Raw genomic sequence first — 16800 nt, 5'->3', positions numbered from 1 at the left:
GTACTGAGCATCGGGAAAAAGCTCCTTCACAAAAACAAGGTAATTTCAGAATTTTTTGGAGAATTCCTCGTAATTTCAGTGAAATCCAGTGAAATCGAGTACGACCAGATTTCTCAAGCTCGGTCGTAGTTACTTCGAATTACTTCGAATTTCTTCGAATTTCTTTGAGTTTCAGTCATTATTCCTCAAATACCATCAAATTATTTTGAATTCGGTTGAAGTCGACATACATAAACATTGATTAAAATGAGATATCACAATCAAAAGATGTGAAAAGAAAAGAAAATATCAGCAAACTGAGAAGCAACTGACTCGGTGCCATATTCATAGCTTGATTTATTCTTCGACCATTGCATCGAGATCGAGATAGTCGCAAGTGCTTGATGAGGCAGTGGACGCCGAGTTCTCGATTGCACTGGTGTTGAGTTAGTCAGAGTGCCCAACAATGAAGAATGGCGCAAGCAAGACGCACCTGACTGCCTTGTAAAGCCGTGCCATCAGTGCATGGTACTTCTTTATACTACCATTGAAGATGCGGTTGAGAGTCGCTTGGTGAGCCTTGTAAACACCGACGTGGGAGGAGGCATTGAATGATTTGACTTGCACATTTGAAGGCGGGTTGCCGCTACTCCAATCCTTCAATATCACATAAATCTGTGGAGAATGTTATGTAGTCAGTATACAGAGTTTGAAACAGTATCACAGCCGGTGCCTACCATAGTTGCAGTCAAACACACCATAGCCACCGGTAGCTCTGGCTCATTGTTTCCATCTAAGACAGAAATGAAATCATCATGGCACTGACTGCCAAATGAGTCCTCGCCACCATCAAAGAATGACAATCGGATGATGTCAATGGTAGCCTCATCACAAAATGGTTGGTCCCCAAGGACCTTACCCTGGGTAGTAGATGAGAATCAGAGAAATGAAGAGAGAGATAACAAAATACTAAACAGACCTTGGCATCGGTTGGAAAAATATACTTGTGACTTTTAAGAAGGTCTTCTACCTTGTCAGCGCAGCCTTTCTGGAGTCCAAAATGCGATACAACAATTTGATGTGCGAGCTTCTTGAGATTGGTGTGGAAGGAGCTCATTCGTCCCTCCGGCTTGTAAGTGTATTAGTTTCATCCAAATAACCATGCAAAAAGAGTACATACGATCCCGGCCAGAGCCAGTGCGTAATCAAAGTCGTGCTTCATCCTCTTTAATATCGCATATTCCTTGCGCTTCCCAGCAGCGGTATGGACCGCTTCCAGGGCCATCTTTCACTTCTGAGTGATGTTGGGGAATGCGTTGTCGAAGAGAGAGGCTTTCTTGAGTTCGAACATGGCGGCCTTCAACACATTCTGTATCCGGGTGTTTTGAGCCTTGAGGTTGATAGAGCCGTCTGCTGAGTAGACTAGATCTGTGAATATGGGCCATGTAAAAGAATGATCAGACTCAGAAGCTGACACATGAGTGACATCTGAAGCTGGCCGCGGCGGCACCACAGTCTCCACAAATTTAGGTCTCTACACAGTGTGATGTGAGACGGAATCATGGGAGTGTGCAGTGGAACACGTCACCTCAAGGTCTTGTCGTTCTTCTAGCTTGCTCTTTTTCTTCTTGTCTTTCTTCTTGTCTGGCTGGTGTTTGGTGACGGCTGTTGCTTCACGGTAATATGGCTTGGAATGACCATCAGAGGCTTTGTCAGCAACATCAACTTGAGGAACACCGGCAGTAGTGCCAGAGGCCATCCATTCAGATACATTGCTACCCATGCGCACAAAATGGGGAATCTATGTCAAAAGGTCAATTTCAATTTTTCTGACAATGGGGTCAAGTACCTCTTTAATGAGTTCCTCCTGGGAGAGTGACTCAAAGTCATCATCCTCAGGAACTTCCATGTCGTTGTCTGATTTTTCAGATGCATCGTCACTCTCTCCGTATTCACTAAGAGTGTCACTATCTTCAATTGACACCGTGGCTGATTTCGAAGAGCGCGTTGATCTCTCACGACCTCGACTTTCAGCATGACTGATAACTTCATGTGCTTCTTGACCACGGTCTGCTGTTGAGTATCTCATCTGTCTCAAGTAGCAGTCTGTAACTGACCATTGTTGTGATCTAGCTTTTTTGCAGGTATCTTCCGTGCTAATTTGGCTGCAGGTGCTGATTGCAGTCCAGTTACTGTGGGTGCGCGCTTACGACTGTTGGCCGTTGTCTCATTCCAAACTGAAATCAGGTGCATTTTAGTAACTGCTTTCTAACTGTGCAAGTGCTAACCTTTCCGCTCTAAGGCCTTTATCTTCGACGACCGTTGCAATGGTTCTTGATGATTGTGAGTCCCTCACAATTTTCTTTTATGTACTACTTACTATCTGTATCGCCTTGATTTTCACCACCAGATTCTTGACTCGCCTTGGCCTTTGTTTTGCTGTTCCGCTTGTGGGCGGCTATTTCTGACGGTGTTAGAGATGCTCTGGGAGGCATGCTGATGAGGGGGCAAATGGGAGGAAGGACTGAAAAAAACTGCAAGGTTCGCAGTCCACTGCCATTTTGAAGCTTGTAAGTTTGTTTGTTGCTGCCACAGGGCCGCATGCCATCACGTTAAATTTTGCAACTAAACCTTTTCTGACCTGGATCTTCACCAACAGGGCGCGTTTGGTATTGCTTTCACTTTTGCACTTTGTGAGAGCGTGTCTGCTGGGGTACTGCTTTCACTCTTGCACTTTGTGAGGGTGCGTCTGCCAGTGGTAATACTTTCACTTTTGCACTTTGTGAGGGCGTATTAGTCCACTGTCATTTGGTTGCTGTGCTGTATGTTATCACGTCAATTTTTGCAACTAAACCTTTTCTGACTTGGCTCTATCAACAGCCCACGCACACTATTTGGATACCTTTGTCTCTTTACGCATGCTGTTCGGATACCTTCGTCTCTTTATCTATGCCTGTTTCTCACCTGTTTCTCTACTGTCAGAATGAACACTTGCCCAGGCTGTGCTAAAAACTTCGAGCATACTGGATACGCTCATTACCTAGCCCAGACCATAAATCCATCATGCGCCGCTCAACTACAACTTTCTGGTCTTTTTCCAGAGTCGAGCGATAACGATTCTGATGGTCTTGCAGAGGATGGAGATACTGACAGTCTCAATGGAGGAGATGCAGAATTTACAGGAGACTACTTTGGCTACTACGATGAACAAGATCTGGAATGGCCAGACGATAACCACAATGAGCTCCCCTTGGAATCTGATGGAGAGGATGAAGAGTATCATGACACAGCGCTTGAGCATGGGTGGGAACACCCTGCAGATCCTGTCCAGCAGGATATCAATGGTGGGGATGATTTTGAAAACTCGGACAACTCGGACACACTGTCACAATCACTCCCAGCCAAACGACAAGAAGCAGAGGCGCCCCTTGGTCACCAGCCCATTGTTGAGAAATTTCCAAGGCGCCATGCAGGTGCTCCAGTCCACCACTCCCACACTACAGCTTTCGAGTCTTATAAGAATGTACTGCAAGGTGCAGAAAACGTTTGGGCCCCCTTCGTGTCTCGCACAGATTACGAGGTCGCAAAGTGGGCAAAACTTCGTAGTTCTGGCTCAACTGCTTTTTCCGAGCTGCTCGCAATCGATGGTGTGAGCTTTCTCAATTGGATCATGATGGGCCGATATTTACGATGACATTTATATAGCTTTGTGAAGCCTTGGGTCTTTCATACCAGAACTCCTGTGAACTCAATCAAATTATCGACCGACAGTTACCATGTCAACGACCGCGTTTCAAACACGAAGAAATTATTGTTGCAGACGAGGCATTTGATGTTTACTCGTGTGACGTCATGGAGTGTGTCAAAGCTCTTTATTCAGATCCTGAATTCTCACCACATCTCAACTATGCTCCTGAACGCCATTATGCCGATGCCGACAAGACTATCCGAATGTATCATGATATCCATACAGGCAAGTGGTGGTGGTCCACCCAGGCAAGTCGTCAGACAATCTGTTCGAGTCATATTGAACTTAATGGAACCTCTTTTAGAAAGAACTTGAAACAAAGAAACCGGGAGCAACAGTCATACCCATTATCCTTTCGTCTGACAAGACACAGGTCACTATGTTTAGAAACAAATCTGCCTATCCTGTCTACATGACAATAGGCAATATTCCGAAGGAGATCCGTCGAAAACCATCTAAACAAGCGTGGATTCTGCTTGCCTATCTACCAACTTCGAAACTCAATCATATCACAAACAAGGCTGCTAGGCGTCGAACGGCAACTAATTTGTTTCACGCTTGTTTGCGCCGCATTCTTGAGCCTCTGAAAGTCCCTGGCGAGGATGGCGTTGCTATGGCCAGTGGGGATGGTGCTGTGCGTCGAGGGCATCCGATTGTCGCTTGTTACTCTGCAGATTACCCAGAACAGCTGTTGACGACTGGGGTAAAGTCAGGAGAGTGCCCGAAGTGTGATGTCCCACACAAGGAGTTGGGAAGTCCGCATTTCCCGGTAAACCTGCGAGACCTCAATGCAATTCTTGCCGCATTGTCCCTCGTCGACGAGGATTATGACCTGTGGAGACGAGCGTGCCAGGAGTGTGGCATTAAGCCTGTCTTCAAACCATTCTGGCTGGATCTCCCGCACACCAACATATTCCAATCCATCACGCCGGATGTGTTGCATCAGCTCTACCAGGGTATCATAAAGCACCTCACTGAGTGGATCAAGGAGGCATGTAGCGAAGCTGAGATCGACGCTCGTTGTCGTAGGCTTCCCCCAAACCACAACATCCGCTTGTTTCTGAAAGGAATCAGTCACCTCTCACGTGTTAGTGGAACAGAGCATAACCAGATCTGTCGCTTCCTGCTCGGTATTGTCATTGGCATACAGTTGCCTGGAAATCTCAATAATGGTCGCCTTACTCGTGCCATTCGCGGCATCCTTGATTTCCTTTACCTTGCTCAATACCCTTCTCACACAGATCAAACTCTAGCACTGCTCGATGATGCCTTGACACACTTTCACGATAACAAGGATATCTTCCTTGATCTTGGGATCCGATCGAATTTCAACCTCCCGAAGCTTCATTCCTTCCGTCACTATGTACATATAATCAAAATGTATGGCACGACCGACAACTACAACACCGAGTACACCGAATGCTTACATATTGACCTCACGAAGGATGCTTATAGGGCTACCAACCATAAAGACGAGTATAGTCAAATGACGCTCTGGCTCGAAAGACGTGAGAAGATGTTGTGGCATGATAACTTTGTTAAGTGGCGTCTGGTTGGTGATCTTGCCTCGCAAGAAAGGCCACCACCAGACATGGATTATCGTCGGGCAATCAAGATGACGAAACACCCGACCATCAGACGTGTTCCATTGGATCACATTGTGCAGGACTATGGCGCCATTTTTTTCACAGCAGCATTGGCTCGTTATGTGGTTGGCAGGAATCAACCTGGTTTATCTGCAGCGCAACTGGAACGAGAGGCTGCTCATATCATTCTTCCCTTTGATGCTGTGGCTACATTCCACAGGATCAAATTTCACGCAATCGATGCTCACGGGTTCCAGGACTCGAGTGTAACAGTAGATTCTGTGCATTCTCAACCATCGCGAAAGGACAAGAGAGGGCACACGATCCCCGCACGCTTTGATACTGTTTTGGTCAACGAAGGGGATGGTGGGATAACGGGCGTGAATGGTGCGTTTGCATTTGTGTGAACACGGCCGTTAATCTGACTTTATTCCAAAAAGGATACCGTGTTGCGCAAGTTCGCGTCGTCTTCACGCTGACAAGTCAAGCTACAAATTTGTTATTCCCCGCTGGACCTCTAAAACCACCCGCCCACCTTGCGTATGTGGAATGGTTCACACCCTTCCAGCAACCTGAATCACACCATGGGCTGTACAAAATTTGCCATCTGATGCGTCATGGAGAGCATCTTGCAAGCATTATCGATGTATCGGACATCCGCAGGAGTGTTCATCTTTTTCCAAATTTCGGCGCAGTAGTACCTCGTGAATGGACGAGCAGTACCGTTCTGGAGCTCTGTCCCAGCTTCTTTGTAAACTCGTTCAGTGACCGACACACTTATTTAACTATTGTTTGAGGAATATAACGAGATTCGTTGAAATACTCTCGAAATACATGTAATTTAACAGATTCGTTGAAATACTCTCGAAATACATGTAGTTTAACAGATTCCCTGAAATTCCTTCTTTTTTGAGCCATTTTGTGAAGGAGGTTTTCTCTGATGAGTTACATTTATGTACAAGACACGATTGAGATATCGGACAATTGCAACATGTGGTGAAGAGTACGTAGGACCCGATTGCAACCGCGTTTAATTGCAGCAACGTTGGACGTTGCAACGTTGAAGTTCTGCATCGTGGATCAAATTTGTACTTAATAAGTCGAACACCCTTAGACTGTTACATAAAACGGTTATGTTCCTTCATGACTCCGAGCTAGCTCAGTTCCCTAAATTACTTCCGGCGGGATCAAGGCAGGATAGGACGACGTGTGCACTAAAACTATATTCCTGCCGACCTCAACCCTCTTTGTTGCTCGCGCGCGTACGTCAGACTGGTCACAAGTCTAGTTACCATATCTTTGAAGCGCCACCCTTCCATTAATCTGGCGCACCCTAAGACCGCCGGCAACCTGCGGTCCGGCGTCACTGTTTGTGAAGCGAGCTGGATCCTCGGAAGTCATGCTACAAACTCGTGTGCCCTTCTTACATACTAGTTTGCGGCATGCTGCCCTTGACATGAATTCTTACATATAAACGTAACAGCATGGGCAACTTGAAGCGCATACTTAACTCCATACCCATCTCGTTGTGTATAGCCTCTTCAAGTTGTAGAACAACGCTTAGCACCCACATTCGAGTCATGGAAGAGAATGCGCTTACAAAGTGAGTCGGCGACTCCATAATATACATCCTCTGGTGGTCTCACTCAGTCCATGAGGCCGCATCTACACATATACAACAATATCATCACTAGCGACCTCGCGTCTCAAATCAAGCTTGGATCTCCAATTGGAGATGGTTCGTTTAGCGAGGTTTATCGGTGTGCCATCAATGAAGGCAAGAAGGAGGTCTGTGGCAGTCTGTCTGAGCATCTTAAGTTCGTGCATAGAACATCTAGTACTAGGTCGCAGTGAAGATAATCCGAGCCATTATTCATCCTCAAAGATCTCTGGAGAAACTTCAGAGCGTAAGTTTCCTTTTGCAGATTCAAATGATACTTCATTATGATCTATCATTGTAGGCGATGGATCGGGAAGTCGCAGTATGGCTTAAGCTCAGTGAATCGGCTTATATTGTGCCGCTACTTGGCATTGCAAAATTCTCTCCTCCTGGGTCGTTGCCAGCTCTTGTTTCAGAATGGATGCCTTCCGGGCCATTAGATCAATTCCTCAAGAAGTACGCCAAAACCCTTGATGCTTCCGCTAGAGTTGAATTGGTGAGTCCCTCATTCACATCAATCACATTTAACAGACGTTCATCTATTTGCACGCTACTAGTCCAAGGGTGTCGCTGGCGGCATCAATTATCGTCTGTCAATTTCTATCTAGGCATTATTTCAGTTATTGATAGGCTCACCCAGTTCGCTTGGAGGAAGTCGTTCACGGAGACCTTCACCCCGTATGCGCATGCACGATTATATTCTTGTAGACATCGCACTCATTTGCAAGCCTCAGGCCAATGTGTTGATCGACCGTGAAGGGAATCCACGTCTTACAGATTTTGGTCTCGCGATAGTCGTAGGAGACCCAGAGTTGCAGTGGGGTACGACGACTGCGGCACGTGAACTCAATGCTCGATGGCGTGCACCTGAAGTCCTTGGAATAGAGAGAGAGGTCGCGGCCAAACCAACTTTCATGAGTGATATCTATTCCCTTGGAAGCATCATTTTCTTTGTGCGATCTCTTTTGTCTTTCTGTAGTCCCAACTTTATTTTCTCCACCTAGATCATCTCGGGTGATATACCATGGAAAGAGAAGAAAAACACCGTTCTAATCTCTGTCGAACTGTCGAAAAAAGCCACTCCCACACGCCCCGAGAATATCCTCAACGGTCACTGGAACTTGATTCAAAAATGCTGGTCGCGGAAGCCGGAGGATCGTCCGGATTCTACAGAAGTCCTTGAATGCATAAAACAACTTGGGGTCAATGACTCGCAGGTTAGGCACATATCGCAATCGATGGCGAATTCTAATGCATGTATTATTAATAATTCAGGCGCCCGCTTTACATCAACCAGTGGATCTGACAGGTCAAATCATTGGTGAAATCAAAGACCTCGTCCCAGGACTCGGAGGCAACTTCACCAACGTGTATAAATGTGAATGCAAACAGACATCAGGACCCACTGTCAAGGTCCGGCTAATGCTGGCGTGACATTGATGTAGTTGTTGACTATTGCACTGCAGGTTGCTGTCAAAATCATCAAGTTTAGCATCTCAAAGGAAGAATTAGAAGTGAGAATTTGTTATTCTTTTGCGATCTATGCATCCTTAAAAATATTAATTGGTAGAGATTTCATCGCGAAACTAAGACCTGGGCGATCCTCGATCATAATCATATCATCCGTCTTCTTGGAACGGCAAGAGATTTTGGGTCACCTGAAGTCCCACCAGCCCTTGTCTTTTCATGGTTTGAGACTACGCTCCCTGGCGTTATCCAACAACGGGGCACTGAACTGAACATTAGGTCGAAACTAGATTTGGTGAGCCGATGTTTGCATCTAGACTGAATTCTTCATATCAATCCCCATTAGCTTCTAGGTACAGCATCTGCGCTTGAATATCGTCCGTCTTCCTGTCCTTCTTCGTTTTCCTTCGACTGATATGATCGTCATTAGTTCATGGTCTGGACATCGTCCACGGGGATGTCACTAGTGTTCGTTGAACTTCTTCACCTGAATCTCTGCTCACAGAAAGTTTCAGCCCAATATTCTAGTGGATATCTCAGATGGGAAATACCGCGCGTGCCTCACTGACATCGGGTTGGCAACAATTTTGGGTGGCCATTTAGGTAACCGCGTGGTTGACGGATCGCAAGTTCAACTTGATGCAGTCAGGTGGACCGCGCCTGAGTTGCTCCGTGGCGGCAGCCCGACCAAAGAGAATGATATGTATTCTTTTGGTTGCATCATGTTCCACGTAAGTCTAAAGTTTGCAAGTTTGCACCCACTATTGCTCACGATCGTTATACTCAGCTGTTGACTCTGTATACTCCTTGGTATACAGTCACCAATGAGTCGACAGTCGCTGAACACATTCGTGGGGGAGAACAGATGTTGCGTCCTGCGCCATCAGATTCGCTCGATCTCACGGATGCACGCTGGAATATGATTCTTGAGTGTTGGTCAGCCATGGTGTTACGTCCATCTGCTTCGATGGTCATAGGCTTCTTGAGAAGTGAACTAGAGGCTTTGTCAGCCGATGTAGGTTCATTCACGGCTGGTTTTTGCCTACCTTGCTGAATTTTGCTCTTCACAGGACAAGACTATTTGTGGATTAGGAGGGGAACATACGGTGTCTCTCATCGAGCACGAGGCACACAGACCGAGCCCTGCGACATCGGATTTATCTCCCTACATTACCAACGCACGTTGTACTGGGATCCGGCAGTGTTCGTCAGTTGATGTGTCGGCCTTACAGGTGATAAATGTTTCAGATGCTTCGATAAACGATGTAGGTTCATTTATGGCTTGTCTATATTCATGTAAGGCCAAACTATTATTCTCACAGCACACGACTCTTGTCGGGGAAGAGGGCAGTCGTCGACGGGCATCGTCGGACATGTCTGATGCAGGGCAAAGAACGGCGTCTGGTGATATCACACATTCAACCCCCGAGGAGGATCTGCGCCCTCCAAGTTGGGCCAGTCCAAACGCTGCAACACCTCAACCCTCTTCCGGAGTCTCGACGTTGGTGAGCACTTGTCGTTACATTGATCTGTATGTACTCATCCTCCCATGCGACAAGCTTCCTTTGAATGTGTTGCTATTCGGGGAGACCGGAGTCGACAAAAGCTCTATCATTCAATTGATTGTCGGGCAAAATATTGTTGATGCAGTGCCGGGTGGGCCTTACCCTATGCTGAAACGTGTCGCTGGAGTTACCCTTGGAGAGCGCCGTTTCGAACTTTGGGAAGTTTCTTCCTCGATGAGTTTCTTCCCGCGATTTATTGCAAAATGGCGACTAGGAGCATCATATAAAAGGCTGTATAGGAACGGTGGGGCGCCTCTTGTCCTATATTGCATGAAGGGAAAAAGTACCCCAACAGCATCCAGGGAATATCAAGATTTCACTGACATTGTCGGCTCCACCAGCTGCGTATCAATTTCTGCCGTGGTCGATGGTTTGGAGGAGTCTCTGACAAACATGGATGATTGGTGGACGAAATACAAGGGGGACCTGATACGCCTCGGCATGCAGTTTTCCAATCACGTGTGCATCACCTTGCTCCCCGATGATCCAAACGCTTTACGCAGCCTCATCGAATCCTACGCATCATACCCTAGACACACATCATAGAAGATGCTGGTAGTAGCGGGGCGTTCTGACGTGGCTTGTGCAGGTCACATTAGTAAACTCGTGACTCCTTCAGATATTGTGGCTACTATAGAAGGATTTAGATTTAATTATGCTCCTACCAAACATCATAGTATTATGTATGCTACGAGATATCTGATTTACTCATACACAGTGGTAGACGGTTGCTAATATAGACAAGCAGGAGTTTATGACAAAGTCATGAGATGCCGCCATGCATCGCAGCCAGCAAGGGACGGAAGTGCGCTCGTGTGGATGTTGTCGTAACCAACCACAGGTTTATTGTGATCACATCGAGACCTATAGGTGTTAATATCGCAACTTGGAGTCATTGATATTTGTGGACACTATTGGTATATTCATGCCAGAAAGCAACGCTAACCCAATTGAGTTTGCTTTTGGTGTTGCCGGATCAAGGGTTCGGCCGGCCAACCTTCTAGGTAACTTCTGCGAAGCAGGAGGCGAACGCAAGGCTAGCACGTGCTGAACGACAGTGACCTATCGAGACCGTGATGTCTATTGTGTCTGCTTGTTGACAGCGAGCATCATAATCTCTGGTGCGTTATGCGGTGGTTCGAGGCATATGGCTCTCGGGGCAGTAGGGGTCAACATATTGAACTCAGTGATTCGCGGCCGACTGCTATGGATCACCGGAGGTTATGCGGTTATGAATCCAGATCTGTCTAAGATGATTCATTCCATTCCATAACGAGCACTGCACAACGTTGCTTGCACGTTGCAACCGGCAAAGTTGGGTTCTGGGTTCAACGAAAAAGGGTAGTCAATATCCAACCTCATGTTCGCATTGCAGGTCGTAACATTCGTTGTGCACCGTGTCGTGCTTGCAGTGGCATAAGTATCAGAATCCATTGAATCATCGCTCTCATCAAAGATTGTCCACCCAGCCAGAAGAAACACATTTGCTATAATCGTGAGCGCACCGTCATGCCCCTTTTCGCTAGAAACTCAGTACTGAAGAACCGCCGTGCTAGGTCCATTGGCAATGTCTTCCAAAAACATTGTTATTTTTGGAGAGAGTGGCGTCGGGAAAAGCTCCATCATCAATCTCCTCGCAGGCAGCCAGGTCGCTAGAACCTCTCCGGACACCAAACATTGCACATTGCGCTATCAAGCGTATGATATCCACATCAGGGACATGCCGTATCGCATCTATGATACTGCCGGGGTCGACGGCAATCGCATGGATCCTAGTGGATTTCTCGATGCAGTCACCAATGCTGACAAGTTGATGAAGGAGCTGAGGGATAACGGAGGAGTCCATCTGCTGTTGTATTGCATCAAGGCAGGCAGAATACCACCGACGTTTGTCACCAACTACAGGCTATTCTATGAATTTTTCTTCGAGGAGAAGATACCAGTCGTGCTTATCGTTACTCACCTGGAGAGGGAGGATCCCATGGATCATTGGTACACGCGAAACAAGGAATCGTTCGACCGCCATGCAGTCAAGTGTATTGACCATGCTTGTATCACTGCGGCAGGCAACCTGGACCCAAAATACAAGCAGAAGTACGACGCATCCAGAAGGGAAGTGAAGGACTTGATCAAAAGGCATGAGGATACGGTGGTGGACTGGAATGGAGGAGATGGGTGGCTCGCCAGGTTCATCGGAAAGTTGAAAGACCTCTTAACGGGACGTCCAAGTAAGTCAGACGTTCTTGGAGTCCTCACGAAGCGCTGCGGGATGGATGATAACCTGGCGAAAGACGTGATTCAAAAACTCAATAGATGACGGGAATTTGACTACATTTATTCGTTACGATAGCTGGACACAGGGGCTGTTTCATCATGACCATGTAATACGACTGGTAGGCGGGACTAAAATATTCGGTTCTGCTATCTTCCTACAACGTGAGATATGGAAATTCAACGTGGAGCGCGCTCACCTACAGCAGTTCCTGTGCGTGCTGCCCAGCTATAACTCAAGGCCTCCGTACTGACTACCTCATGCTTGCGGCTCTGTATAGGAGTTTGTAAGGTGGCACGCATAATGCATGCCCTGGATGTACCCAATACGTATCCCAGTTACGCCTTCGCCCGTAGCAGCACGGCTGCCGCGTGCCAAAGTATCAATCCAAAGCACGGAAAAGTCGTGTCAGAAAGCTTCTGCATCATATAAGGGTACATACAAGGCATCAGCCCTGACAGATAGCTAGGAAAAGTCACGTCAACTCTGACCGCCCAAAGGAACAATTCGCTTCACCTGACCACTTCCCATAACCCGTCAGCTCCCCATTATACACATCACGATGGCGAAAAAGAGAAGCGTCATTCGCGCTAAAAACATCGTTATATTCGGCGCAATGGGCGCCGGAAAGAGTTCCCTCATAAACCTCATTGCAGACAAAAACATCGCTCAGACAGGCTCCAACCTCAAGCGCTGCACCCTCACATGGACCAAATATACGTTACCCAAGCTCTTTGATGATGAGATGCAGCATAACGTCTTCGACACGATGGGCATCGAGAACCCAGAACTCGAGCCAGAAGAGTATCACCGATCCATCAAGAATGCCAGCCGCCTTCTCCGCGAGCTTGATGCATGCGGCGGCACCAGTTTGTTGATATATTGCGTTCAAAAAGGCCGTGACAGTGGAGCATTGCGGAGCAACTACCAGTTATTCCACGAAGTGTTATATCGGCGGCGAGTCCCCATAGTCATGGTGGTGACGTGCCTCGAGGACGAGAGAATCATGGAGGAATGGTGGACGCGGAACTGTGCATCGTTAGAGGCATCCCAAATCGTCGTGGAGGGACATGCATGCGTAACGACCCTGAGGAATGAGGATGAAAAGTACAAGGCATCGAGAGAAGTTGTGCGTCAGCTGATCCGGAATCATGCAGCTGTTGCGCCAGTGTCAGGGGGATGGAAACATGAGAAGATAGGCAGCGCGTTCAAGCGATGGATGGGGTATCCTGATCCGGAGGATAAGAAGTTGCAGAATAAACTACAGAAGGACCTCGAGGGTCAATGTGGTATGAAGCCACCGTTGGCTTTGAAAGTCGCAAAAACATTCACATATACGCAACGGTAGCCTGACGGACTCGCTCCTGCAGTAAGGATTCGCTATACGTATCATGTACTATGCAGTGTACCGGCCCTGGCTTTCGAATTGTAGATAAGTATGGTATCGCCGGTATAGTTGTTTGTTGGTTCAAGGAAAAAGAATTATGTTTGTACAGCGATTACGTAAGCACGTTTGTCAAATACAATTGATCCCCAAGTCTTCAGCAATGATCATCGCAGCCCGCTCTCCAATGAGAAGTGCCGTCGAATAAGTGTTCTGTGTATATCGTCAGATCGTACATCAACAATTCTTGGTTCAGTACTCACTGCGCCAACATTCAACGGCGAAATGGACAGATCTGCAACCTTCAGGTTCGACACCCCGTATACATTGAGCCGAGCGTCGACGACTCCATGATCTGCCTCCGGTTTCATGGCACAAGTCCCAAGCTACAAATACAAAGATCAGATAAGAAATCATGAAAGCTTCAGCCTACATACCGAGTGGGATGGAGTCTGCACTGATGTTCAATTCAGCATTTCATCGTGATAATGGGGATGGCAATTGAGCACGTACCGGTGTCGCGGAGGAATCGATCAATCACCTCGTCATCTTCGGCAGTGTAGATGATGTCAGGTGCATCCAATTCCACTGGCCCGAAGGCTTCTCTACAGACTGCAGCGCTTCCCTCTGGGAAATCAGGATGATCAGCAGGGACTTCACCTCGGTAGGAAGCCATGCGTCGAAAAATTTCGCGTGTTTTTTTATACCCGAAGTTGAGAGGAACAATATCGGATGGACTACGCGGAGTATCTTGGTCACGCAAAGTGCCCTAAATGAGATACGTCCACTCACTCGTCTAGGAAGCCTGTATTAAAGTCCATTCGTTCTTTGCCGTCCTCTGTCACGTTGATATGAACGCTTCCAGCAGACACGGGGTAAAGCTAATCAAAAGATCAACAAAAGAACCACAGGGTGGCCGGAGAGCAGTACTGTATAATAACAGGCAGTCGTGTAGTTACGAGTAGGTGGTATACTCGATCGCGGCCTTGAGAGTGGTGAAAAATATCTGGCTGTCATGAGAACTTCCATATCATTAAAGTTAAATAATATGCACCTACTGCGCAAACGGAGAAAATACTGCAACAGCCTTGTCAGGCCGGTCCTGGAAGAACTCCTTCCAGCGTGGTTGAAAAGCTGGACTCATGGCTTTCAATTCTTCGTCATCAGGACGCCACTTGATTTTCGAATCGATGCCACTGAGATTCCATTCAGCACGATACCAGCAGTGATAATAAGGACTTGCACCAACTTTTGCGCAAGGCTTTCTAAATCCAAGTAGTTGTAAAGATGCTGAGATCATGAGGAGAAACATGCTTACCCTGCAGAATACTGTTCCCACGGGAGAGGGCCTCAGTGGTAATGATCTCATCGGCAGCCAAGTATGGAACAAGGACGAGATAGTGATCTGACCGTCCTCAGCCAAGCTCATAAAATAAATGTATCAAAGTGCACCTCGATAATTTTCTCCGACGCCAGGCAGATTCACTAGTTGCTCGATACCGCACCGTTTGAGAATCGCCCCGGCACCAATCCCAGACCTCTCCAGAATGGTCGGAGAACCGAACGCCCCAGCAGAGACAACAACAAGTTTTGATGCTCTTACAATACTTGACGACTGGTTCGCATCCGGGCAAGACACTGGATCGCTGGTGAACTCAACACCCACAGCACGTTTGTCCCTTTCATTTGGGAAGCCGTCAACCGTTTGCTGCAAGTGTGATCCCAAGTGGCCACTTACTCGAAGATGATCCGCTTCACGCGCTTTCCGTCCCAGACGTGTAAATTCGGGTTGTGAGCTTGGTTGTAGACATAGTGGTGAGCCGCATCTGAACGCCTTCCGGTTGTCCCATCAATGTACCTTTTCTACATGAGCCAATAAACCGAATGGACTACGAGTAAAGGAACTCACTTCTGAGACGGCTGAGATAGATCTGGTTAGTGGTCGCAGATAGGAAAGGAACATGATAGCTTACACTGTATGTGTTGCAGGTTTCCAAATCTTCGGTATCTTCGGCATAGTGCCTCTTATGATAGGTCGTGCCAACCTGGATGAATTCGTTGAAGATACCCGCTCTACGCCCACCAGATGACACTTTGATAGGTCCGTCATAGCCGTGAGTTGGACAATCAGGCTGCACTTCGTATTTCTCCAGCTATAGATTGAACGTATAAGCGATTTGAATACATATCCTGATAACGAATTCGAGACCTTCTTCATGAGAGGAATCAAATTTTCAGATTCCCAACCATCGACTCCCCAATCATCATAGTCCGAAGCAGGTGCACGGGTGTATACCATGACTATCTCATTATGAGAGTCTTGTTCATCGCTGCAAGTATGCTACGCACAATTCACGCATGAGCCTCCACCGACGCAACGACCGGAAGAAACGATTGGTGCACGGCCGTTGAGATGAGGAGATGGATTTCCTATGTTGAATGTAACCGTGGTGCTGGTCGGTGCTAGGTTGAGGAGAGCTTGAGAGGGTTGGACATGAATAGGTTTATTGAGGGTGTGTTGACCCGCTTCCAGAATCAAGATCCTGAGCGAGGGATCATATGCAGCCAAGCGACCTGCGACAACACAAGCTGTAGTGCCACCTGTACAGAGTAATGTCACGGTGTGAAGAGGACAATCCACTACAAGATGTTATTTGCTTACCTCCAGCAAAAACAATGTCGAATTCTGACAGGATTGGAGTCGTTGGACGAGACATATCGGATATGGAGGGTTACTTTCAAGCGAGTGTGTAGTAACCTGTTGGCACTCCGCCACCGTTCGGGTGCCAAGCCGTGGCGACAACAAGGTACCAGCAGTATAACGTAAAAAGACCTCAGGAACCTTGTCATTAGTAAGTACATCTGCAAAACGACGAAATGAACTGTGGCCGCTAGGGAGACACGTCACAAATCACACGAACAAGACTGTGATAGTGATTGATCATTCAAGTTGTTCTCGTACTACGTAGGCCACATTGCGCCGAGTGTGATCACGTGATTATTTCGAACCTAAAAGGTTAAGTACGTAGTACGTCATTAGCACCCGCTTCAAGTCAGGTTATAACATTCTTTCATCACATATAATTCGGAGTACGCATGTAGATGGATTCCACAACAAGACTCACATGGGTGTGTGCAT

At 47.2% G+C, this 16800-nt stretch overlaps 7 protein-coding genes across 7 annotated transcripts; 5 read left to right on the top strand and 2 right to left on the bottom strand.

The window, feature by feature from the left end:
- Window positions 1-336: 336 nt before the first annotated feature.
- On the bottom strand, window positions 337-2474 carry F5891DRAFT_977202 (uncharacterized protein; the record flags this gene model as incomplete). Its single annotated transcript, XM_041376679.1, has 11 exons — window positions 337-415; window positions 473-654; window positions 738-772; window positions 806-899; window positions 959-1108; window positions 1160-1202; window positions 1272-1513; window positions 1568-1780; window positions 1829-2052; window positions 2097-2216; window positions 2360-2474. The coding sequence occupies 11 exons, from the start codon at window positions 2472-2474 to the stop codon at window positions 337-339; spliced, it is 1497 nt and encodes a 498-aa protein (XP_041229917.1).
- A 488-nt stretch (window positions 2475-2962) lies between these two features.
- On the top strand, window positions 2963-6212 carry F5891DRAFT_1140804 (uncharacterized protein; the record flags this gene model as incomplete). Its single annotated transcript, XM_041364899.1, has 4 exons — window positions 2963-3628; window positions 3685-3979; window positions 4192-5700; window positions 5754-6212. 4 exons carry the CDS (start codon window positions 2963-2965, stop codon window positions 6107-6109), a joined length of 2826 nt encoding a protein of 941 aa, XP_041229916.1. The 3' UTR covers window positions 6110-6212.
- Window positions 6213-6776: 564 nt separating this feature from the next.
- On the top strand, window positions 6777-8817 carry F5891DRAFT_41583 (kinase-like domain-containing protein). The gene is made up of 13 exons (XM_041371742.1): window positions 6777-6789; window positions 6850-6916; window positions 6972-7101; window positions 7158-7220; window positions 7275-7469; window positions 7531-7561; window positions 7614-7651; window positions 7708-7926; window positions 7978-8226; window positions 8283-8386; window positions 8440-8487; window positions 8544-8735; window positions 8787-8817. Exons 2-11 carry the CDS (start codon window positions 6894-6896, stop codon window positions 8483-8485), a joined length of 1098 nt encoding a protein of 365 aa, XP_041229915.1. The 5' UTR covers window positions 6777-6789; window positions 6850-6893; the 3' UTR covers window positions 8486-8487; window positions 8544-8735; window positions 8787-8817.
- A 269-nt stretch (window positions 8818-9086) lies between these two features.
- F5891DRAFT_1014220 (uncharacterized protein) lies at window positions 9087-10750 on the top strand. Its single transcript, XM_041360822.1, has 6 exons — window positions 9087-9171; window positions 9228-9455; window positions 9511-9618; window positions 9673-9705; window positions 9763-9945; window positions 10000-10750. The coding sequence occupies exons 1-6, from the start codon at window positions 9142-9144 to the stop codon at window positions 10549-10551; spliced, it is 1134 nt and encodes a 377-aa protein (XP_041229914.1). The 5' UTR covers window positions 9087-9141; the 3' UTR covers window positions 10552-10750.
- A 645-nt stretch (window positions 10751-11395) lies between these two features.
- F5891DRAFT_41500 (P-loop containing nucleoside triphosphate hydrolase protein) lies at window positions 11396-12447 on the top strand. Its single transcript, XM_041371739.1, has 2 exons — window positions 11396-11500; window positions 11562-12447. Exon 2 carries the CDS (start codon window positions 11573-11575, stop codon window positions 12320-12322), a length of 750 nt encoding a protein of 249 aa, XP_041229913.1. The 5' UTR covers window positions 11396-11500; window positions 11562-11572; the 3' UTR covers window positions 12323-12447.
- Window position 12448: 1 nt separating this feature from the next.
- F5891DRAFT_41501 (uncharacterized protein) lies at window positions 12449-13727 on the top strand. Its single transcript, XM_041371740.1, has one exon. It carries the CDS (start codon window positions 12840-12842, stop codon window positions 13623-13625), a length of 786 nt encoding a protein of 261 aa, XP_041229912.1. The 5' UTR covers window positions 12449-12839; the 3' UTR covers window positions 13626-13727.
- On the bottom strand, window positions 13710-16378 carry F5891DRAFT_1207260 (GMC oxidoreductase-domain-containing protein; the record flags this gene model as incomplete). Its single annotated transcript, XM_041369060.1, has 16 exons — window positions 13710-13874; window positions 13925-14047; window positions 14099-14118; window positions 14175-14398; window positions 14454-14542; window positions 14592-14667; window positions 14720-14857; window positions 14911-14926; window positions 14980-15066; window positions 15114-15340; window positions 15400-15519; window positions 15571-15581; window positions 15635-15814; window positions 15871-15962; window positions 16011-16262; window positions 16324-16378. The coding sequence occupies 16 exons, from the start codon at window positions 16376-16378 to the stop codon at window positions 13794-13796; spliced, it is 1791 nt and encodes a 596-aa protein (XP_041229911.1). The 3' UTR covers window positions 13710-13793.
- Window positions 16379-16800: the final 422 nt, after the last annotated feature.

This window comes from Suillus fuscotomentosus (assembly GCF_016647785.1).
Source record: "Suillus fuscotomentosus strain FC203 chromosome Unknown F5891scaffold_10, whole genome shotgun sequence".
In the NCBI taxonomy this organism is placed as follows: Eukaryota; Fungi; Basidiomycota; class Agaricomycetes; order Boletales; family Suillaceae; genus Suillus; species Suillus fuscotomentosus.
The sequence above is the reverse complement of the archived record's forward strand: the minus strand, read 5'-3'. Positions and strand labels throughout refer to the sequence as shown.

Bases quoted from the DNA above. Each gene is read 5' to 3' on its own strand.
- F5891DRAFT_41501 (XM_041371740.1), top strand. From the start codon at position 12,840: ATGGCGAAAAAGAGAAGCGTCATTCGCGCTAAAAACATCGTTATATTC.
- F5891DRAFT_1014220 (XM_041360822.1), top strand. From the start codon at position 9,142: ATGTATTCTTTTGGTTGCATCATGTTCCAC. The intron at 9,172-9,227 runs GTAAGTCTAAAG...CGTTATACTCAG, and splicing joins TTGGTTGCATCATGTTCCAC to CTGTTGACTCTGTATACTCC. The intron at 9,706-9,762 runs GTAGGTTCATTT...TTATTCTCACAG, and splicing joins CAGATGCTTCGATAAACGAT to CACACGACTCTTGTCGGGGA.
- F5891DRAFT_41583 (XM_041371742.1), top strand. From the start codon at position 6,894: ATGGAAGAGAATGCGCTTACAAA. The intron at 7,221-7,274 runs GTAAGTTTCCTT...CTATCATTGTAG, and splicing joins CTCTGGAGAAACTTCAGAGC to GCGATGGATCGGGAAGTCGC. The intron at 7,652-7,707 runs GTATGCGCATGC...TGCAAGCCTCAG, and splicing joins TTCACGGAGACCTTCACCCC to GCCAATGTGTTGATCGACCG.
- F5891DRAFT_41500 (XM_041371739.1), top strand. From the start codon at position 11,573: ATGTCTTCCAAAAACATTGTTATTTTTGGAGAGAGTGGCGTCGGGAAA.